Source organism: Lepidochelys kempii, chromosome 2, assembly GCF_965140285.1.
Source record: "Lepidochelys kempii isolate rLepKem1 chromosome 2, rLepKem1.hap1, whole genome shotgun sequence".
Classification (NCBI taxonomy): Eukaryota; Metazoa; Chordata; order Testudines; family Cheloniidae; genus Lepidochelys; species Lepidochelys kempii.
The window spans coordinates 51796658-51820661 of record NC_136381.1 but is presented as its reverse complement, the minus strand read 5'-3'; the positions used below and the strand labels follow the sequence as shown (position 1 = coordinate 51820661).

The 24004-nt window shown below is 46.2% G+C and overlaps 1 protein-coding gene across 1 annotated transcript; it reads left to right on the top strand.

Moving 5' to 3' along the window:
* The first annotated feature begins 986 nt into the window (after positions 1–986).
* CHMP4C (charged multivesicular body protein 4C) lies at positions 987–23019 on the top strand. The gene is made up of 5 exons (XM_073330716.2): positions 987–1379; positions 18438–18615; positions 19291–19405; positions 21752–21860; positions 22782–23019. The coding sequence occupies exons 1-5, from the start codon at positions 1184–1186 to the stop codon at positions 22844–22846; spliced, it is 663 nt and encodes a 220-aa protein (XP_073186817.1). The 5' UTR covers positions 987–1183; the 3' UTR covers positions 22847–23019.
* The last annotated feature ends 985 nt before the right edge of the window (positions 23020–24004 follow it).

The window sequence follows — 24004 nt, the reverse complement described above, 5'->3', positions numbered from 1 at the left end:
GGGTGCATGGCATCCAGCCCCATGGACTTGTGCATGTCCAACTTTTCTCAATGCTCCTTAACCTGTTCTTTCACCACTGAAAGCCACTTCTCTGCCCACCCCCTCTTCCCCCCATCGCCCATCTATCTTGCACAGGGATTGCGAACCAGCGATCAGAGAGGTGGCGCTGCAGGCTGGGGCTCCAGCTGCCTCTTTTACCCCCCGGGCGCTGCCAATGGAGGGGAACATAACTGAACCAAAAAGAAAAGGAGTACTTGTGGCACCTTAGAGACTAACCAATTTATTAGAGCATAAGCTTTCGTGAGCTACAGCTCACTTCCTCAGATGCATATCGTGGAAACTGCAGCAGGCTTTATATATACACAGAGAATATGAAACAATACCTCCTCCCACCCCACTGTCCTGCTGGTAATAGCTTATCTAAAGTGATCATCAGGTTGGGCCATTTCCAGCACAAATCCAGGTTTTCTCACCCTCCACCCCCCCACACAAATTCACTCTCCTGCTGGTGATAGCCCATCCAAAGTGACAACTCTTTACACAATGTGCATGACAATCAAGTTGGGCTATTTCCTGCACAAATCCAGGTTTTCTCACATCCCCCCCACCCCCATACACACACAAACTCACTCTCCTGCTGGTAATAGCTCATCCAAACTGACCACTCTGTAGCTCACGAAAGCTTATACTCTAATAAATTGGTTAGTCTCTAAGGTGCCACAAGTCCTCCTTTTCTTTTTGCGAATACAGACTAACACGGCTGCTACTCTGAAACCTGTCATAACTGAACCAGGCTCTGCAGGCAGGCAGGGCAGGGTGAGTCCCACAGTAACAGCTCGAGGTGGGGGACGCTGGTCCCTGGCCTGGGGCAGAGCCACCGCCGTCTACAGCCCCGCTTGGGGGCCAGGGGAGGGAGCAGCCGGGCGGGGTGTCACCCGGGACAGCCACCTCGCCCACGGCGCATGCGCAGAGAGGGTCTACAGGGCTGGGGGAGGCGGCGTCTCCTGTGACACCTGGCCCAGGTGTGGGGCGCGTCACGTGGCCCCGCCGCCGCCCTGCCCGGCAGCTTCCGCCTCCTCCCGGCGCTGCTCGGGCCGGCCAGTCGGGAAATGCCCGGGCCGCTGGCGGCTCGCTGAGCGACCCCCAGGGGCTGCAGCGCCGAGCCCGGAGCGCCCGCGCCGTCATGAGTAAGCTCGGCAAGCTGTTCAAGGGAGGCGGCCCCGGGCGCCCTAAGGGGCGCGCGGGCCCCACGCCCCAGGAGGCCTTAGCCCGGCTGCGGGAGACCGAGGAGATGCTCGCCAAGAAGCAGGAGTACCTGGAGACCAGGATCCAGAGGGAGCTGGCCGCGGCCAAGCAGCACGGCACCAGGAACAAGCGAGGTGAGCCCGGCCCCCGCCCCCCCAGCCAGGGGCTTCCCCCCTGGCTCGCCCCCGCGGTCACTGGCCAGCCCGCGAGGGGACCCCCGCCCCTACAGGGGGGCCTGCGAAAGCTGCCGCTGGGCACCTGTTGGGAGCTGTACTGCAGGTGCTGGGAATTTGGCGGTGAGGGGAAACTTAGCCAGCTGCTATTCTCGGGCCCGGGCTGCTGCGGGGCATTGGTGGCCTTTGCAGGGCAGTGTGATGCAGAGAGATCGCTGGCTTTCAGTGTAAATGCCTGCTAGGCATGTCAGCTTGTTTGAGTGGAAAGCTATGTCTGTATTGCACATCACAACACCAGAAGCCGCTGAATTTGGGTGTAATTCTCTCTGTTAGAGTGTGTACGTGTATATAGGGCGGCGCAGGGATAGCTTCATTTTAGTTTATCCATCAACATGGCATTTTAAATAAGCTTAATATCCTGCATGAGTTTAGATACTTCCATGTAGAGACCAACTATGTATCAATATTCATTGTATTCCTTTTTATGCCATATTTTGGTACAGAGAAAAAAAGAGAAGATGGAAGGTTTTGTAGGCGAGTATTGGCTCATGCTAGAGTCTAATCTATTTTAAAACTTGCATGTACATGATGTTTGGTTTCTTTTATGACTTCCTAGAGCCTCTCCAGCTAAACAGTAAAAATGTTTGGGTGTGTGAAGTCAGAGGAGTTGTGTTTTCATGTTTGTACACTAGTGCTTTACAAGAAAAGATTTGTGTAATCAATGCTTTTCAGCTTAATCTGTTCTATGCTCACAATTACTAAATTATCTTGCCCTTAAATAACTTATTAACTATGGGCCAGATTGTGAGGCCCTTATGGATATTGAATAGTACTTTGCGCTCTACATTCTGTTGACATCAGTGGGATGTACTTGTGGTGCCAAGGATTGTTCGACATAAATAAGAGCAGCACAGTCCCACCTTAGGGCGGTGAAATAAAGCACCAGCCTTGCAGCAGAGACATAGTAGCCTCCATTGCTGACGTACCTGAGCATCTCTCATCTATTTACAGATTTATTCTTACAACGCTATGGGGAGGTTGGGGAAACGTTTACAGATGTGTATAAATGAATTAAATTATAGGAAGTCTATGGTAGAACTGGGAAATGACCCCACATTTCTCTACATGGAGCCTCAATCACTGACCATTTTTCTTCGTTTAGCTGTGGGAAGTAATCCGTATTGGGGGAGCGGGATAGTATGGGCTTGATCCTGCTCCTACTGAAGTCAGTGAAAAAAATCCTATTAATTTCTGAGAGTGCAGGAGCAGGCCTTCTGTTGCCTTGATAAATAATTGAATTTCAAAAGCAGGGAAACCGAGCACCCTTAGAAATAAGTTGACTAGAGTTGCAACAAGCTGTTTTTTCAGAAAATTTAGCCCCTTTAAACTTCAGTGTTCTAGCTCAGCACTTTTAACAGCTCAGTGATGAGATTTTTTAACTGTTTCTGAGCCAACCATGGTGCTGAAATTATAAAGTAATCTTCAGTACAGGAACCACTGCCTTGAAACATATTCCTCCTTCCCCAAATACCATGAGAGGCAGTGTTGTTGTAGCTGTGTTGGTTCCAGGATATTAGAGAAACAAGGTGGGTGAGGTAATATCTTTTATTGGAACAACTTCTGTTGGTGAGAGAGAGACAAGCTTTTGGATTTGACAAGATCTTTTTATATCTGAAATTTAATATACCACTAAAATTGTGCTATGTTAGTAGGCAATCTGGTCCTTATTTCAGTGGTGGGTTTTCCCCTTTAGTTGATCTTTCTACTGATGAATAATTTTAGAGGCTAACGTCATGTAATTTAAATATATAGGAGGATACTTTGGGGAAGTCTCATAGAAGGCTGCTTATTAAGGGTAGTCTGTTGTGCTTTAGGTTTACTGTACTTTTCTCTAAGGATTATTAGGAGTTAAAGATTTTAATTAAAAAGGACAACTAGGTAGATAACTGTATAAGAACAACAGGATAGTGAGTAAAGTCAACACAATAGAACCTTGCACGAATGACTGAGAACCACTGATTTACAGTATCTCAATCTTTCCAGACTACTATATCCCTTTCAGGAGTCTGATTTGTCTTGTGTACCCCAAGTTTCACCTCACTTAAAAACTATTTGCTTACAAAATCAGACCTACAAATACAAAAAGTCACAGCACACTATTACTGAATAATTGCTTACTTTCTCATTTTGTCATTTGTATGGAATTTTAGCTAGTGCTTTTTATGTAGCCTACTGTAAAACTAGGATAGTATCTAGATGAGTTGATGTACACTCTGAAAGACCTCTGTGTACTCCCAGGCAGGGGCGGCAGGTTTGTATAACTTTTGGTGGTGCCCAGAACGGGTCCATGTCGTGTCCATGTTCCCCTGCCACCTGCCTAAGGCTCTAGGAGGGAGTTTGGGTGTGGGAGGGATATGGCTCTGGGAGGGAGTTTCGGTGTGGGTGTGGGCTCTAGGCTGGGGGGTGGGGTGCAGGAGGGGGTGAGGGGGACAGGCACTTGGAGGGAATTGGGGTGTGGGGTCTGGGCAGGGGGTTGGGGTGCAGGAGGGGGAGTGAGCTCTGGGAGGGAGTTTGGGTGTGGGGGCAGGGGATTGGGGTGCAGGGGTGCAGGCTCTGGGAGGGAATTGGGGTACAGGCTGGGGCAGGGAGTTGGGGTGCGGGAGTTGGGCTCTGGGAGGGAGTTTGGGTGTGGGGACTGGGCTGGGGCAGGGGTTGGGGTGCAGGAGAGGATGAGGGGTGCAGCGCTTACCTTGGGCAGCTCCTGTAAGCGACCAGCACCCCACTCTGGCAGCAGCTCCTAGGTGTGGGGCCAGAGGGGTTTCCATATGCTGCTGCCCGCAGGCACCACCCCTGCGGCTCCCATTGGCCACAACTTGGAGCGTGGGCAGTGCATGAAGATACGCCTCCCGGAAGGGGCCGGCATGTCCCTGTGGCCCCCCCCAGAAGGAAGTGAACTGGAGTGGAAGCCATCTTAGCCCCATTGCGCTGCCGGTGGCGGGGGCCCTGGGCCCTTTTAAATTGCCCGGGGGACGCTCTGGGGGAGGCACGCGGGGGTGGCAGGCTGAGCTGGGGGAGAGACCCAGCTCCGAACTTCGGTGGAGCTTGGCTCTTGTGCTTTCAGATTAGTGAACCACGGGCCCATAAAATTCGCCACCCCTGCCCCCAGGGGTACACATACCCTGGTCGAGAATCATAGATGTAAATGACTGAAATTTGCAAATCAGCTAGTGAACAAATAAAAAAAAAAAAAAAAAAGTATGCTATCTTCCAAAATATATCCCTTTCATTTGTTTTGAGCATTGGGTGTTTTAATTATCACTGATAATATTTAATAACATACTAGTCAATATACTGTGGTATATTTTGAAAAATATTTAGTTGAAAGTAATACCTAAGTAATCTTGTTACATGAACTGGAACTATAAGAAACTGAGTACAAGTTTGATTTTACTTTGCTTAGCTGGGGTTAATATGTCGTGGGGGAGTGGGCATTGGGAACCATTTCATTTGTAATTGCATGATCTGAGAGGCCTTATGTACCTAAAATAGGAGTGTATGAGACAGGAGCAGGATGTACATTGCAGAAATTTTGCACATCCCATACAGAATGCATACTGGCTGAATAGGAATGACCTCATTAGATTCCAGGTGAGTGAGTCTGAGCTTAACAATACTAACATTAGTGAGGTCCCATTCAGGCCCCAGTTCTTCATGAGCTCAAAGGATTCCTGAAAAGACTTTGCATAACATCAGCTGCCCAAGAAGTGTGACTTACGAACTATAATAAATTAGCTACGCAAATAGAAAGATATTGGAATCTGTCATCTTCCTCACTGATAATTGTTGAGAATACAGCTAATTCCTGCATTTTAGTCTGAAAGTAGCTACAAGTGTAGTCCTAAATGACTTCCACCTTTCCATGCTAATATCTCATTGCAGCTACATGAACTGTGCGGGTTTTCTCTCTGGCGAGGATACAAGTGAAACATTTTGGAATTCTTTCTGTGTTGGTGCTTTCATTACAAGCTTTGTTTCCTTCCACAACAGCTTTGCAATCTCTCTGTGCACCATGTACAATCACCTGTTTGTACTAAATTTCTTTGCAGACTCGTTGTGCCACATCCTTCGCTCTATTGACCTGAGTCAATTTGCACTACACCTATTGACCCCTGTTGTGGTCTGGCCTTTTTTTTTTCAGCATGCAGAGAGAACCAAAGAAATTGAAAAGAATGTGAACCAGTCACTCTTTGATCTGCACAAGCTGGCAACTGACAAGAATGACCCTCATTTGTGTGACTTTAAAGGATAGAAAATGATCTAAAATATAATTTTAGAAATTGAATAGGTTTGAGATAGGGGAGGAAGGTGAAGTTATTGGGAAGATGCAAGCTCCATGTCTGTTACCATTGCATTCTCTTCATACTTCTAGATCAGCAGTTCAAATCCAGCTGCAGGTCAGGAGTGGCCAGAAGTGGTTATTACTTGATAGTGATGTGCTTGCCCACATAGAATGCATTGGTGTTCTCTGTGTAGTGTTTTGTGGAGTGGTTTCCACATCACAAAAACCACCATCCCCTACAATTTCAGCAGAGAAACCAAGGACTGAACGAGCATATAGAATGAAACAACCTTCTCATGGCAGAGGTGATATCTCCAGTTCAGACTTGAGATCCACTGGTGAGGTAGGTTGGGGAAGTCTGCAATGCTGCTGCCTGGGCTACATTATTTAATTAGATTGTGGTCTCAATCTGGCACCTTCTATGAACCCTCAGAATTGATTGAAAAGAAATTGAACAAGTAAAAAGGGGATAATCTTCTTTCGTGACTAGGAACAAAGTTTAACTAGAGAGCCAAAAGTCATACAGCAGTGATGACAAACCCTAGGTAGAGGCATGGGATAACAACAATCTTAGGACATTACTAATAGACCCTGCTGCAAATGTTATGTTGATGCATTTGGGCATGCCTGGTGTTCTGGCATTCCTTGTAAATGACTTAGTTGTCATAAGGTTACTGACATTGAACAATGATGCAACAGTTTCATGTTACCGCAAAACAAGTCCATCATTCCAATAGCAGGGAGTATGTCCAATGAGGATTGAAGTGGATTGGTAGAGCTATGTGGGGAAACTTTCCCAGCACCCTGACTGTACCATGTGTTACAGCCAGCATTCCTAGTCCTTCATTTTCTTATTTTTTTTTTAAAAAAAAGCATCAAGCCCGGAATTGTCATGTGCTATTTGTTACAAATACACAATCTTCTCTCTCAAGTTTTTAAGAATTATGGGCCTGATCCTGATGTCACTTACTCTGGTGTCATTTCATTGGCTTCTCAAGTTACTCCTTATTTGCACCAGCGGGAGATTAAAATCTGACCCACTGGGTAAAAGAGAGCTGTTAATCAGTACTCTTACAGAACAGATCTTGTGGGAGGCACACGTTGCTCACTGTCTAACATACCTCTTAATTTGAGAGCCCTAAGGACAGACAAATTTGTGCCAAATACCTAGTCTGATAAAGTGAGAAATTTTCTGTAGCATTTTTATGAAGTTTGTGTGCTTCAGTTTCCCTCATTCATTGAATTGCTACTCACTAGGGGCAAAAGGTTTAACACTGCTCTGGGAACAGCACAGGAGACAGGTGTTTGTGTGTATCAGCTCCCTGCCTGGGTGGAATAAACAGACATTAAGGAACTGGCTGAAATTGACCCAGATCAACAAGGGGTCCAGAGAGACAATGCAAGCACCAATGACTCAACACGCGGAAGCTCCTGCCTGCGGGGATTGTGAACTCTGCATAGACCTGCCTGGAGAACAAAGGACTGAGCCTCAACCAGGAGATGATAAAGAGCTGGCCTCTGGAAGAGGCTGAAGCTCTTTATGGGTCTGACTAAGGAAGTCAGCGAGAGACAGAGCTTGAAAATGGAGTTCACTACAGCTTGGCTGGTGAATTGCTCTGGCTTGACCAGAATGGATTTATGCTTTAAGCGTTATTTCTCTATCCTAACCTAAGGACTTCCAGTGCTGTGTTCCAATAAATCCTACTCTGTTTTGAAAATGTCTGGGATGTCATAGCAAATACTTACTGGCTGGGCTGCATAAGTCCCTGGAAAGTGTACAAGTCTCTATTTGCCACAGTTGGACTTGCTGAGCAAAGCTCATGGTGTGAAGCAGGGTTGCTGGATCCCAGTAGCTCAGTCTAGGAGGCAGTGAGGATGCGTGGCCTACCCTTAAGGAAGACTGGGGCCCTTTGGGGGTCTGGCACACTGAAAGGTCAAAGAGACTGTTGAAAAGCTGGGGTGTAGCACAGCTCCGATGTCTTGGTGACATCTAGTACAATGGAACCTCAATTATCTGAACTCCAGTTAACGAAAATGCTGATCTCCAAAAGTTGGAATAGTCCCCTAAGGTTTGGCTTCAGTTCTTAAAGCTTAAGGGACTGATTCTTATCAGTAATTTACATCCAGTTAGGCCCCTTTACATTGCCAGATTTCTACTGAAAACAATGGAAGTTAAGAGCCTAAACCTGCAAAGTTTGTAAGTGTCACAGGGGAGAGGCTTTTTACTGCATATACTCAGGCTCCTAGACCAATAATACCTTTTGTCCTTGAACCCTGTTACGTTCAAATGCTTAACGTTGTACTGTAAATAGTGATTCGTAGCAAAGAAATCATGCTTTGGGCACACAACCTAGCAGTGCTTAAGAATACTGTAAAGAAACGCCTATGGTAGCCACCATGTTCCCCTAATTAGAAACCACCAATGTGCATCCCGCTGGATCTTATGGGACACGCTGGCCAGTGGCTTTTATCAAAGGTGGTGAGTTAATGGCGATAAGTCCTTCTGGAAGGTGGGCACCATGAAGTAAAAACTACTATTAAGAGCTGTAAAACCTGCACAGATTTTGTGTATTGGGGTGATTTTGTTTGTATTAAATTGTTTTGGACAAAGATTAATAAACAAATATACAGTCTGGACCAAATTCTTAGCAGTTGTAAATGGCATAACTTTTGAAGTCAGTAGATCGATGCTGATTTGCACCAGCTGAGTATATAGCCTTAAGTGTTGTTTCACTAACGTGAAATGGAAATTGTACTTTGTGTAGAAAAATAGTTTGGTAAATGGATTGCAGAGTTGTGTAGTTTGACATACTGCCCTTAAGAATCACTGGTGTTACTGTCTATCTGGATTTCCCCTGCAAATACTGCATTTCCGACACTAGGATCTTGTCTATAGTTTAGAAGATCAGATCTAATTCTCTACTGGTGGTCGCAATGGTGGAAGCTATTGTGTAGCGAAAGCAGAGGCATTTTTATCACTCTGCTTCATCTCTCCTTGATTTAGTTTTCATGATGTAGCTCTCCAAATGCCTGTCTAACCTATTACTTGTAACATTGCCACCCCCAGTGAAGCTGAAGTGGTGGAGAATTGAAGATGCAAATTTTCCTAGTGTAGCTGCAATGGTAACTTTGCCTGCCTCACCCTTTCCTCTCCACATAAGCCTAACAGTTTAGCAATCCATTCATTTCATGCTAGTTATCTGTGTAAAACCAAACCAAAAAAAAAAAAAAAAATGTGGCTTTAGGAAACTGTTGGAGCAAGGCTGATCCAGTGGTTATGGCACTGGCCTAGACTGTTCTGCCACAGACTTCCTGTGTGACCCTGGGCAAGTTGTTTAGCCTTGGTGCCTCAGTTTCCCATCTGTAAAATGAGGATGATAGTAGAGCTGGAAAAAAAAATTTCACCTAAAACTCTTGTTTGGAGAAAAAAGCAGATTCAGTGACACTGAAACCTTTTTGGAATTCATGTCCATTTCATCAAAATGTTTCAGTTGAAAAAAATAAAAAAAATTTGTTCTGACATTTTCACAATGAAGTGTTTTTGTTTTTGTTTTTTTTTGGGGGGGGGGTTGGTTCAAAACAACTTTGTTTCGGAGTTTCTTTTAATTTTCATAAGCCACAAAATTTTAAAATGGTTGAAATCAAAGCAGTGTTTTGATTTTTGTTAGAACAAAACATTTCATTTGACGAGAAATAAATAAATATATATCTAATCTATATATTTTTTTCAATGTGCTGGAAATGTTGAAAAATTTCATTTTTGGTTTGATCCAAAATCTTTCTTTTTTTCTGGAATTACCTATGAACTGCAAAATCCATTATTCACACAGCTCTAGATAACAGCACTTCCCTATCTCACAAAGGTGCTGTGAGGACAAATGCAATCAAGACTGCAAGGTGCTCTGATAGTAAGGTAATGAAGACCCTGTAAGTAGTATAACTAGATAGGCCAAGTGATACTCTGCTGAGCCACACTCAGGCTGAAGCATAGTGCACCTGATTTTGAGAGCTTCTGAGCCCTGGTAGCTGCCACTCACTTCACTGGGAGCTGCAGGTACTCAGAATTTCTTAGGAGCAGACTAGTGTTAATGTAAGAGCTTGCGGTTTCCTGAAGAAAACATAGTTCTGTTCCTGGTTAAATTGGTGTGACATTTATTTCCTCAGATTATACTCTGATTCTTCCTGCCTGACTCTATTCTTTTTCTGAAATCTTTGGAATGGAGAACATCCTTTTTCAGCCTTTCTGTGAAGTAAGTTTATCTCCTCTGTTCACTTTCTTTGCTTTTTGATGTCCTTTTATTCGTTTAGTCCATTACAGCTGGGTTATTTATTATACAGTAGCATTTCTGAGAAGATTTTCAATACAATTCTACCATCTACTTGTAACACAGTTACAAATGTTTAAGGAGTCCTATGCCTATCCAATAAGGGGGTGTGGGGGCGACCCTAAATCAGTTGAACATTATATCTGAGACTTGGAATCTACAAAATCTAGACATTCAAATCTGAGATTCACAGGGAAGCTTTAACTCCCTTGCCTCTAGGTATTGTGATGCTGCCTCTTATGTACATGATCACGTAATATTGAAAGCAATGTGATAACTAGCAAATGTGGCATTCAGTTCACAAATATGAGTTAATCAAGTGGCGGCATGGGAATGTTGTATATCTTGGGTAATGTGGAAGAGGTGAATAAATTGATTTGTTACAAAGTGATGCATTCTATAAGTGCATAGTGGGAAAGCTAAATTCAGTGAGTTAATAAAGATGGCATGTTACATTTATAAAGGCAGGCAGCTAAATATGTGAAAAATAAAGAATTCTCTCTCTTATGGCTTCTACTTGGAAGGAGTCCCCTTCCACCTTCAACACAGAACCTTCTGGATGTCAAAAATAACTGCTCTGCATGTAGAGCTAATCCATAGTCTGTATGAACAGTCACTAATACTAGGGTGACCAGCTGTCCTGTTTTTAAAGGGACAGTCCCATATTTAAACCCTCCTGCAGGTATCTGGACTTTTTCTTAAAAATGGGCAAATTATCCCATATTTTCTGTCTTTCCTCCCCCCTTCCCTCCCGCTCCATACACACATACACATCACTAGGAGGCAGGTCCTGCTGCTGGTCAGATCCCTGCTTGCCAGCCGCCTGCCCATCAGCAGTGAGTGTGGGAGTCCTATGGCCAGCGATGGGGGTGGGTGTGCCAGGCTGGTGGTGGGGCAAAGATGCAGGGCGTAGGGCCAGCCGCTCCCCCTGCTGGTCTGTCAGCGCAGCCACCGCTGTGTGCCAGCTCTTGGCCAGCAGGGACCCTCCCCCCCCACCCATTCTGTTTCCAGCTGGCACTGGCTGCGAGCTGCAGTGGTTGGTGAGTGCGGGCAGGTGTCAGGTGGCGGCTGGTTACGTGTTGCCTCTGCTGCCCACCCACTGGCCCTTTACATGCTTCCCCTCTCGCTCTCCACTCCCTGCTTTGCCCCTTTGCACCCCCGCCCCTGCTCCTCCATATCTCCTCCTGGCGGGGTGCATCTCACTCCCAGCTCTGTGCGGAGAACCAGCCCGTGGTTGGAGTGCTCAGCTCACCAGCAGCCTGGCCGGCAGGCTCCTTCCTTCCCCCACTGCCTCTGGCTGGGCTGGCACCCCAGGAAAGCCCAAGACCCTCCAGCTCGGGGCACTGGCCAGGAGGAGCTGAGCCCTGCATATGCCAAAGCCCCACACAGCGCTGGCATGGGGAAACCTCTCTGCTCCTCAGCTAAGCTCTGGAGTGGCGAGTACTGCTCCCAGGAAGTGCAGGGCTGTTCCAGCCCCTAGGTATCCTCTCCTGCTGAGCCACCTCTCTGGCCAGGTTCGCTGAATCCCTTGCCGTCAGCTTCCCTGGGCCCTGCTGCACAGTGCATCCTTAGGGCTTAACCCAGAGGTGGACAAACGTTTTGGCCTGAGGGCCACATCTGGATATGGAAATTGTATGGCCCACCATACATGCTCAAGAAATTGGGGTTGGGGTGCAGGAGGGGATGACAGCTCTGGCTGCAGGTGCGGGCTCTGGGGTGGGGCCAGAAATGAGGAGTTCAGGGTGTGGGAGGGGCCTCCGGGCTAGTGCAGAGGGTTGGGGTACGGTTGGCGGTGAGGACTCTGGCTGGCAGTGTGGGCTTTGGGGTGGGGCTGGGGATGAGGGGTTTGGGGTGTAGGAAGGTGCTCCAGGCTAGGATTGAGAGTTTTGGAGGGCTGAGGCAGGAGGCTGGGGCATGGGAGGGCCTTAGGGATGCAGGATCCGGGCAGCACTTACCTTAAGCAGCTCCAGGAAGTAGCGGCATGTCCCCCGGCTGGCTCCTACGTGGAGGCATGGCAAGGCAGCTCTGTGCGCTACCCCATCCGCAGGCACCACCTCTGTAGCACTGGCCACAGTTTCTGGCCAATGGGAGCTGTGGGGGCGGCGCTTGGGGCGGGGACAGCATGCAGAGCCCCCTGGCTGCCCCTATGTGTAGAAGGGGGGACATGCTGCTACTTCCAGGAGCTGCTTAAGGTAAGTGCTGCCCCCAGCCCTGCTCCCCAGCTGGAGCACGGTAGCAGGGCAAGCTCCAGACCCCACTCCTCAGTGGAAGCTCGAGGGCTGGATTAAATCAGCTGACAGGACAAATGTGGCCCGCGGGCTGTAATTTGCCCACCCCTGGTTTACCCTCTTCCTGTCTGTGCTACAGCCGGAGGCGGCCGAGTTATGTCTGTGTCCAGCAGCAGCCTGGAGGTGTGAGCTGCCTTTTGACACCGTGTGGGCAGGAAGGGACAAGCTACTTCCAGCCACACAGGAGCGGTGGGGAGGCGGGGAAGAGAGAAGCTGTGCAAAGACACAGGCCAGGTCATCCCTTCGCCGCCCCCTCCTCCTCCCTTGTAGATGGAAGCAGCTCCCGTACAGTGCCGAAAGGCTGCTGCTGGCCACGTTCTGGTGTGAACCCTGGCAGAAATCTGGGATGGGGAGCGTGTGACCTTGCATACCCGCCCCCCTCCCTCCCCCCACGTGTTGCCTTAAGAAGATGCGGTGCTAGGTACCAGGAGAGGCAGGTCTGTCCCATGGGCCCAGCCAGGCATGGAGGGCGGAGAGCGCTGGGCAGGGAGGGTCAGGTCAGTTGGTCACCTCCCCTCTCATGTGAGAGCGGTGTACGGGAGTGTCTCTCTCTCACCCTTCCCCATGTGTGTGGTGGGGTAGGGGAGTGTGTGTTATTCCTCTCAGCCCTTTGTAGGGATAACTTGATCCCTTCCCAGCTGGGTCTGATAAATCCCCCAATGTCTGGTCTTAAAGGGGCAGACTAGCCTGCTACAGGCTGCTGGAGAGACGGAAGTGAGAGAGTGCCTGTAAGAAGACAGCTATCCACACCCGGGCCTGAATGAAACCCCTCCTCAAGCCCAGTATGGGTCATCTTTTCTTGTGTGTTTTTGCTTATGCCTTACGGTATTTTTATGCTGCTCTGCTCCCACTGAAAAATCCTGTTTGTTGCTATATTATTTCAGCTGAGTCACAGAGATAGCAGGGAGTGGCTGAACCTTGCTGGTGGCCTGGATGTAAGGGTCAGGGATTGGCCCCTACAACAGTTTTGACAAATAGATCCATCTAAAGCATGTTGATCCCCAAAGAAATCTGACTCCGCCCTCTCAGCTAGCTGACCTGTTTGGCTAGGTGGCTCAGGATTTCTCTTTATCCTCCCACTTCCCAGTTCTGGAATGGGCTTTGAAGGAGCAACACTGACAGAGACACCATCTGTCACATGATAGTGTCGCTCTCTCCATCTTTTGTTTTACCTATTTTTCTTTCCTGTTTTCCATCCTCCTTTTCCTTCCTTTTCCTATTTCCTCCTTTGCCTGTTGTTTTCCAGCCCCTCTCTGATGTGGCTCCTTTTCCTCCCGTCTTGTCCTGTTTTATGCTTTGACAGGGTGAAACTCAGTGCCTCCTGCAGTGGAGGAAGAAGCTGCCTCTGGACTCCAGGCAATGCTGCTTCTCTCTGATGCACAAGAGGTGATAGCCTATTTTCGCAGAGTAAATTTGTGCAATAGCAGAGCGGGCAGGCAGACCGCTGAGCAGTGCATTTGATGGAGTGGGTCTCATTTTCATAGAATCATAGAATATCAGGGTTGGAAGGGACCTCAGGAGGTCATCTAGTCCAACCCCCTGCTCAAAAGCAGGACCCATACCCAATTAAATCATCCCAGCCAGGGCTTTGTCAAGCCTGACCTTAAAAACTTCTAAGGAAGGAGATTCCACCACCTCCCTAGGCAACGCATTCCAGTGTTTCACCACCTTCCTAGTGAAAAAGTTTTTCCTAATATCCAACCTAAACCTCCCCCACTGCAACTTGAGACCATTACTCCTTGTCCTGTCCTCTTCTACCACTGAGAATAGTCTAGAACCATCCTCTCTGGAACTACCTCTCAGGTAGTTGAAAGCAGCTATCAAATCCCCCCTCATTCTTCTCTTCTGCAGACTAAACAATCCCAGCTCCCTCAGCCTCTCCTCATAACTCATGTGTTCCAGACCCCTAATCATTTTTGTTGCCCTTCGCTGGACTCTCTCCAATTTATCCACATCCTTCTTGTAGTGTGGGGCCCAAAACTGGACACAGTACTCCAGATGAGGCCTCACCAATGTCGAATAGAGGGGGACGATCACGTCCCTCGATCTGCTCACTATGCCCTTACTTATACATCCCAAAATGCCATTGGCCTTCTTGGCAACAAGGGCACACTGCTGGCTCATATCCAGCTTCTCGTCCACTGTCACCCCTAGGTCCTTTTCCACAGAACTGCTGCCTAGCCATTCGGTCCCTAGTCTGTAGCTGTGCATTGGGTTCTTCCGTCCTAAGTGCAGGACCCTGCACTTATCCTTATTGAACCTCATCAGATTTCTTTTGGCCCAATCTTCCAATTTGTCTAGGTCCCTCTGTATCCTATCCCTGCCCTCCAGCGTATCTACCACTCCTCCCAGTTTAGTATCATCCGCAAATTTGCTTAGAGTGCAATCCACACCATCCTCTAGATCATTTATGAAGATATTGAACAAAACCGGCCCCAGGACCGACCCCTGGGGCACTCCATTTGACACCGGCTGCCAACTAGACATGGAGCCATTGATCACTACCCGTTGAGCCCAACAATCTAGCCAACTTTCTACCCACCTTATAGTGCATTCATCCAGCCCATACTTCCTTAACTTGCTGACAAGAATACTGTGGGAGACCGTGTCAAAAGCTTTGCTAAAGTCAAGATACAATACATCCACTGCTTTCCCTTCATCCACAGAACCAGTAATCTCATCATAGAAGGCGATTAGATTAGTCAGGCATGACCTTCCCTTGGTGAATCCATGCTGACTGTTCCTGATCACTTTCCTCTCATGTAAGTGCTTCAGGATTGATTCTTTGAGGACCTGCTCCATGATTTTTCCGGGGACTGAAGTGAGGCTTACTGGCCTATAGTTCCTAGGATCCTCCTTCTTCCCTTTTTTAAAGATTGGCACTACATTAGCCTTTTTCCAGTCATCCGGGACTTCCCCCGTTCGTCACGAGTTTTCAAAGATAATGGCCAATGGCTCTGCAATCACAGCCGCCAGTTCCTTTAGCACTCTCGGATGCAACTCATCCGGCCCCATGGACTTGTGCACGTCCAGTTTTTCTAAATAGTCCCTAACCACCTCTTTTTCCACAGAGGGCTGGCCATCTACTCCCCATGCTGTGATGCCCAGCACAGCAGTCTGGGAGCTGACCTTGTTCGTGAAGACAGAGGCAAAGAAAGCATTGAGTACATTAGCTTTTTCCACATCCTCCGTCACTAGGTTGCCTCCCTCATTCATTAAGGGGCCCACACTTTCCTTGGCTTTCTTCTTGTTGCCAACATACCTGAAGAAACCCTTCTTGTTACTCTTAACATCTCTCGCTAGCTGCAGCTCCAGGTGCGATTTGGCCCTCCTAATTTCATTCCTACATGCCCAAGCAATATTTTTATACTCTTCCCTGGTCATATGTCCAACCTTCCACTTCTTGTAAGCTTCTTTTTTATGCTTAAGATCTGCTAGGACTTCACCGTTAAGCCAAGCTGGTCGCTTGCCATATTTACTATTCTTTCGACACATCGGGATGGTTTGTCCCTGAAACCTCAACAGGGATTCCTTGAAATACAGCCAGGTCTCCTGGACTCCTTTCCCCTTCATGTTAGTCCCCCAGGGGATCCTACCCATCCGTTCCCTGAGGGAGTCGAAGTCTGCTTTCCTGAAGTCCAGGGTCCGTATCCTGCTGCTTACCTTTCTTCCCTGTGTCAGGATCCTGAACTCAACCAACTCATGGTCACTGCCTCCCAGATTCCCATCCACTTTTGCTTCCCCTACTAATTCTTCCTGGTTTGTGAGCAGCAGGTCAAGAAAAGCTCCCCCCCTAGTTGGCTCCTCTAGCACTTGCACCAGGAAATTGTCTCCTACGCTTTCCAAAAACTTCCTGGATTGTCTATGCACCGCTGTACTGCTCTCCCAGCAGATATCAGGAAAATTAAAGTCACCCATGAGAACCAGGGCATGCGATCTAGTAGCTTCTGCGAGCTGCCGGAAGAAAGCCTCATCCACCTCATCCCCCTGGTCCTGTGGTCTATAGCAGACTCCCACCACTACATCACTCCTGTTGCTCACACTTCTAAACTTAATCCAGAGACACTCAGGTTTTTCTGCAGTTTCGTACCGGAGCTCTGAGCAGTCATACTGCTCCCTTACATACAGTGCTACTCCCCCACCTTTTCTGCCCTGCCTGTCCTTCCTGAACAGTTTATAACCATCCATGACAGTACTCCAGTCATGTGAGTTATCCCACCAAGTCTCTGTTATTCCAATCACGTCATAATTCCTTGACATCACCAGGACCTCCAGTTCTCCCTGCTTGTTTCCAAGGCTTTGTGCATTCGTATATAAGCACTTGAGATAACCTGTTGATCGCCCCTCATTCCCAGTATGAGGCAGGAGCCCTCCCCTCACAGACATTCCTGCCTGTGCTTCCTCCCGGTATCCCGCTTTTCCTCTTACCTCAGGGCTTTGGTCTCCTTCCCCCGGTGAACCTAGTTTAAAGCCCTCCTCACTAGGTTAGCCAGCCTGCTCGCAAAGATGCTCTTCCCTCTCTTCGTTAGGTGGAGCCCGTCTCTGCCCAGCACTCCTCCTTCATGGAACACCATCCCATGGTCAAAGAATCCAAAGCCTTCTCTCTGACACCACCTGCATAGCCATTGGTTGACTTCCACTATTTGACGGTCCCTACCCAGGCCTTTTCCTTCCACGGGGAGGATGGACGAGAACACCACTTGCGCCTCAAACTCCTTTATCCTTCTTCCCAGAGCCACGTAGTCCGCAGTGATCCGCTCAAGGTCATTCTTGGCAGTATCATTGGTGCCCACGTGGAGAAGCAGGAAGGGGTAGCGATCAGAGGGCTTGATGAGTCTCGGCAGTCTCTCCTTCACATCACGAATCTTAGCCCCCGGCAAGCAGCAGACTTCTCGGTTTTCCCGGTCAGGGTGGCAGATAGATGACTCAGTCCCCCGGAGTAGAGAGTCCCCGACCACCACCACCCGCCTCCTTCTCTTGGGAGTGGTGGTCGTGGAACCCCCCATCTCAGGACAGCGCATCTCATGCTTTCCAACCAGCGGAGTCTCCTTCTGCTTTCTCCCCCCAGACATATCATCTGGTCCACTCTCCGCAACGGTACCTGTGGAGAGAACATGAAAGCGGTTAGTTACCTGTGTCCGCGTTGCTGGAACCCGGACATTCCCCCTTCTTCTTCTGGAGGTCACATGTTGCCAAGCTTCCTCACTGGCCTCTTGGCTCCGCTGTGCAACCTGCTCTAAATCGTTAGAGCTCTGTGCCCGTAGAAGCATATCCTGACTTTTGTCCAGAAAATCCTCCGTTTCTCGTATGCAACGCAGGGTCGTTATCTGTTGCTCCAGACCTTCAATCTTCTCTTCCAGTTTGGAGACCAGCTTGCACTTTGTACACACAAAGTCACTTCTGTCCTGTGGAAGAAAGACAAACATGGCACATCCAGTGCAGGTCACAATAGCTGAACCCCTCCCTTCCATACCACCTTCTTACTATGAGCTTCCTCAGAGAAGTTGGCAAGATGTAAGCCTCACTGGGCTCACTCCAGCACACAGCAGGAGTTTGCCTGGAAGTTTGCCTGCTCAGCTGGTTCGCTGCTGCTCAGCTGGTTCGCGAAGCTCTGGCTATTTTTAAACAGCCAGGCTCCCCTGAAACAGACAGACAGCCTCAGTGCCCGCCCCCTGCAGGCTACCAGCCAATCAGACGCTCGCTCAGGCTCTCACACTGCCCTCCCAGCAAACACACGCTCGGATACTTACTCAGCAATCACGCACTCGGATACTCACCAATCCCAGGCAAACTCCTGCTGTGTGCTGCTCTGCTGTCCCCTGCTGCTCAGCTGGTTCGCCGCCGCTCAGCTGGTTCTCGAAGCTCTGGCTATTTTTATTTTCCCTTTGTTTATGTTTATGTGCCAGTGCTTATAGATAACAGCTTAAAATAAGGAAAGAGAACGTGAATTCTTAATGTCTCCTACATTATATCCTGTTCCATTTACACTGTTCACTGTCACTGAATCTCATGTGTGCATTTCAGTCTGAAAAGACAGTTAACTGTGTCCCTTCTGATTACACAATAGCTGCATTACAAGCCCTGAAGAGAAAAAAGAGGTACGAGAAACAGTTGAGCCAAATTGATGGGACGCTCTCCACCATCGAGTTCCAGCGGGAAGCGTTGGAAAATTCCCACACCAACACAGAAGTGTTCAAGAATATGGGCTATGCAGCACAAGCAATGAAAAAAGTGCATGAAAATATGTAAGTGCATTCTGTCCACTTCCACAGAAGGGGTTTCAGTGCTGTAAAACTCACCCTCTGACGGTATGGGTTAAATGTTTTCATTTCACTGAGAAACCTGGTTCTGATTTTGTTTTTGTTAATGTTTGGGGAATGCTCCTGATAGTGTAATGTTACATTTGGAAGAAAAATAGCTTGTCTTAACAGCAAATCTGAAAGGTTGCCCTACTGTCCTATGAAATACACAGGGATGTTATTAGGTGTGAATTGCCTTTGGGAGGCGCTCAGGGCAGAGAGAGCAACAGAAGAATAGCACTTAGAGGAGCAATATGGACTCTTCTTTCCTAAATCTCTAAATGGCTGTGTAATTCATATTTTTAAAGGTGTCCTAATTCGACCCCAGTTTAGCAGAACTACTCATGTGCTTAAAGCCTGTTGAAGTAAAATCAGTTCTATTCAATATGGGTTCTTATACTCTTTCCCCCCGCTGCCCAGTGCATTAACATCTGCCATGTTTGACTTGTCAACTTCTCACATGTTTAGTACCTTGCTGAATTGGCACCTTAAATTGGAGACTTTCTGTATTCAGAGTTTTTAGTAATAAAGGGACCAGAACCTTTTCAGATTAGGGTTTCCCAAGGCAGACATGGTCTAAAAATGCGTATTTTAAAAACAGTTTAAATACTATTTCTCTAGGGACCTAGACAAAATTGATTCTTTGATGGATGATATCACTGAACAGCAAGCGGTTGCCCAGGAGATCTCGGAAGCTATTTCAAACCGAGTTGGGTTTGGTGATGAGTTTGATGAGGTTCGTATCGCAATAAAGTCAAGGGTAAAAGTTGTATCAGCCTGATACAGTGATTTTTTTTTTAAAGCCTTTTTCCCATGCAAGTTGTGACTGTCAAATTGCTTAAATATATTTAATCATTTATAAAATGTATTTAGATATGTTTAAAAGAAGCTTTGATCTCACAGACTCGCTCTCCATGTTCTTACCCTGTATGTGTGGACATAACTGAAATGTGTGATTTGCAGTGCTCCAAACAGATGCACACTTGACTGGGTGTATATCTGGAGCACTGCACATCAGCATTTGTATGGCACATTGCACTGTTTGCAACACTAAACACTCAGGGCCAGACTTTGAAAGGTATTTAGGTGCTTAAAGATGCAGATATGCACTGAGCAGGATTTTCAAAAGTGCCTGCGTGGGTTATGTGCCAAACTTTCTAATTGACTCCAATGGGACTAGGCACATAACCTGTTCAGGTGCTTTTGAAAATCCCCATAGGCATCTATTTGCATCGTTGGGCACCTAACCTTTTGAAAATCTAGACCTTAGGGCTTTATCCAATGCCTGTTGACCTCAATAGGAGGCCTCCTGTTGACTTTGGGCACTTAATCAGGCTCTTAATTATTTCTAAATCAAGTGTTTTTTCAAATGTGAAAAATACTAATTCTCACTGAGGGCCTAAGGGTCTGATCTTGTGAAGTGATAAGTATTGAAATAAATGGAAGGCAGCAACTGATTCTTGAAAGCACTCAGCACCTCTTGGAATCAGGCTCAAAGTCCATGGCAAATTGGAAGATTTTTATGTATTGATTTTGATTTTGAAATGATGAGCACTAAAAATTGTTTAAACAGTGTCCAAAGCGGTAAAAATAACTTGTCACTTTTGCCACCCCAGCTGAAAACAAGCATACAGCATTCCAGTCCTACAGAGAGAGAGAATTTTTCAAACCTTTTAATACATGCCTGAAAAAAATACCCTTCGTGTTTGATATTTTTTTGCTTGGTTCTTCAATATTTAGCCTTTCGGTGGCTTGTTAAAGAAACCTATTGTTTGTTTTTTTGTTTTTGTTTTGTTTTTTTCCATTAACTTCTGTTAAGTGAAAAGACGGGCAATGTAATCTGTCTTCTTTAGAGGCCTTTAAACCACAACTGGATGTCTCTCAAAGATGTGTTATGGTCTTGATGCAGAAATTACCGGGGGGAGGTTCTGTGGCCTGTATTAGGCAGGAGGTCAGATTAAATGATCATAAGCATCCTTTCTCGTCTTAATTAGAGCCTGTTGGGAATGTTTTGACAAAACATTAATCCATCAAAATGTCCATTTGCCAAAACTTTTCACAGAAGAAGGGTCAGTTTTGAGAAATTTACTGTTTCTAAATTTTTAATTGACTTTTCATTTTGTAATTTAAGATAATTTGTATTATATAACAAAACACCAATGGGTTTGCCCATCCTTCTTGTTAAATTAAAACTGTTAGTTCAATTGCATCAGGTGAGATTTCTGGTAGAGATGGATAAGTATTAATGCTGTTATACAAGGCACTGGTAAGACCTCACTGGAATACTGTGTACAATTCTGGTCACCCATGTTCAAGATTGTGTCACAAGAAATACTAGGATGATCAGGGGAATGGAGAACTATGTTCTGAGAGGAGACTGAGTATGTTTACACTGCAAAACAAACAAAAACAGCTGTGGCAGCAAAGCTCCGAGCCCAGGGTAACTGACTCAGGCTTGCACTATGGGGCTAAACACAGCAGTGGAGACGTTCCTTCTTGGTTTCAGAACCCGGGAAGCAGCCTGCTATTTTTAGCCCCTGCAAGGCCAAGTTAGCTGATCCAGGTGTGGAGACTCCCCGCTTTTTGTTTTTTCAGTATAGACAAACCTTAAAAAAGCATGTCTCATTTAACTCAGCAAAACCAAGGCTGAGAGGATATTAAAGCGCTCCATAAATACATAGGGATAAACCCCAGGGAGGGAGAAGAGCTAGTTAAGCTAAAGGACAATGTTGGCACAAGGACAAATGGCTATAAACTGGCCATGAATAAATTTGGGCTGGAAACTAGAAGAAGGTTTCTAACCATCAAGAGGAGAGTGATTCTGGAACAGCTGTCCAACAGGAGTTGTGGGGACAAACAACCTACCCGGTTTTAAGACTGCACTTAAGAGATTTATGAAATGGATTATATGATGGAGCTGCCTGAGCTAGCTGGAGACTGGACATGATGGCCCAAGAGATCCCTTCCTGTGCTATGTTCCTAATGGTACTTTGATAGTGATTGTGGTTTGAGATGCCCTTGATGTTAACTGAACACATTGCTTGAAATATAACTTTGCAAATGATGTCTTGCTTGCATTCAGGATGAGTTGATGGCAGAATTGGAGGAATTGGAGCAAGAAGAACTGAATAAGAAAATGACGGATGTCAGATTGCCAAGTGTCCCATCCACATCGCTGCCTTCCCGCCCTGGTAAGCTGCCTGCCATTTTAAATTTCCTGTAATTAAGCCATGTCCTGAGAGAGAAGGGGAAGAGAGTGAAAGCTCAAATGAAGCGTTTAACTCAGCTTTAACTTTTAATGTAGACTTCTTACCCATTTTTTGTGCCTGCTCACATGAAATATAATGAGGGTGTTTGGTTTGGTTCATGGAAATGTTTAGGATCAAATTCTCTGCAGGTGTAAATGGATGCATATCCATTGGCATTTGTTTGGCCTTTAACATAGGTGCAGAGGTATTTTCCAATGAATCATATAGGTAGGTAATGCAGAAGCAGGAAGTTTTTTCCCCCTTTCTAGCAATGCAGCCATTTGTTTCTTTTGAAATAGGAGGCTGACCTGGATTCAGAACATTTCATGAACACAGCTCCTTCTCCTTAGCATGACAATGGGTTGAAATTTGCCACTGATATTGTATTTACCAGCAAAGGAAACAAAAGCTCCTATAAATTTAGAGACATAGCTTCAGTTCCTTTCCTTATGGGCCACGCTTGCTCCCTGAACAATCTTTCTGAAATTAAACAGTAGCTAATAACTAAGCACACAGCCCTTCTTTTTCTAGAGTCCCTCTGAACTATTTACTCTACAGTTAACTTTTATCCACTGAATTTTTTTTTTTTTACCTTGTTCCAGTGTTTAGGGCTCAAAATACCTCCCACTGAAGTCAGGGAGTTGAATCAGACCCATAATGTCCAGGGCTGTAAGTGAGCTACTGGTGAGAGCATAATGGCTGTGCATTTAGTCTGCCTACTCCCTGCGCTACCATATTTAGTTCATATTTAGTAAACTGCTTTGAGATACCTCTAAGCTGACTAGCGTTACACAAATCCTGCTGCTAGTGAATAAAATGGTTCTGTTACTCGAGTCACTGATTATTGTTAATCTCTCACTGTAGCATCCTCCAGGAAGAGAGTCGAAGATGAAGATGATATGAAGCAGCTGGCGGCTTGGGCTTCGTAACATCAGACTGCAGTGTTTAGAACAACAGGTTTCTTATGATACAGGTGTAAAGAGTTGCAAGAACATTTTATATGCTTAACAAGTCAGACCCAATTTGATCACTTGTTTTACTTTGGTAGGGCCAAACGATTTTTTTTAACTTCGATACTATTTTTAAATGTGGTGGGGTGTTTTTTTTTAAAAGATTTTTAGGACTTGGCCAGTCTTGTCATTTTTACAGTGAAGAATCCAAATGGAATTTTTATTAAAAAGAGCTTTTACTGGGTAGAGCCTTACTACACAGTATTTTTGTGAGACACTAAGGCCCCATGTACACACATGACCAAATTCACTGCTGGAGCGAATGACTGAAACGTAGCAAAGTCCTCAAGGTTTACAAGCAGTGGTCAGTCCGGCTCAGAGTATTTGAAAGCTAGTGGGACAGCTGCTCTGAACACATGGACCCAATGGGGCTGCATGTGGGCACAGAGATCATCCACCCAGACCATCCTGCGGTATCAAGGTCACAGATTGTAAGCTCCTGGGGGCAGAATTTTCTATGGAAGGCTTTGGGTTTTTGGTTTTTTGGTTTTTTTTTCTGAAAATCACCATATACGCCTATATAATTAGTTATAATCAAGGTTTAAAATCAGTTCAGGCTCATTCAGTGAAAATAGAGTTTGGCTCTCAAGTGTGACTAGGGGAAAACCAGAGAGTGTAGAATTAGGTTTAATCTAGGTCCCTGCCGGTTTAAAACTGATTCAGCTAACTCTGTTAAAGACCCAGAGGAGATGTGGCCTAACTACTGCTTATATGCCTCCTAACTTAACTTTTCCAGGATGAATCTTAACTTCATATTACAGATTGTTAAAAGAAGTCATAATGGGACTTGTAATGCTGTGATTTCAAAACAACATTGGTTTCCAAGCATTGAGTTCCTGTACTGAGACGTGAATGGGAATTGTATTCAAATATTAATATTTGAAATTTCTTTTAACTTCTTCCCTTGAATGTGAGTGATTTATTTGTGGTGATTATGTACAGTATTGCACAACTGATTATTTTTAGTCTAAAAGGACAAATGTTATTTTGAGTGCTGAAGTACTATGTATGCAGAGAAATCAAAACAAGCAAAATTAAATATGCTTCTCTGTCAAAGTGAATTTTGATGTTAAATGA

Coding starts and splice junctions, on each gene's coding strand:
- CHMP4C (XM_073330716.2), top strand. CDS start 1,184: ATGAGTAAGCTCGGCAAGCTGTTCAAGGGAGGCGGCCCCGGGCGCCCT. Junction 19,406..21,751: donor TTGGTGATGAGTTTGATGAG/GTTCGTATCGCA, acceptor GCTTGCATTCAG/GATGAGTTGATGGCAGAATT. Junction 21,861..22,781: donor ATCGCTGCCTTCCCGCCCTG/GTAAGCTGCCTG, acceptor CTCTCACTGTAG/CATCCTCCAGGAAGAGAGTC.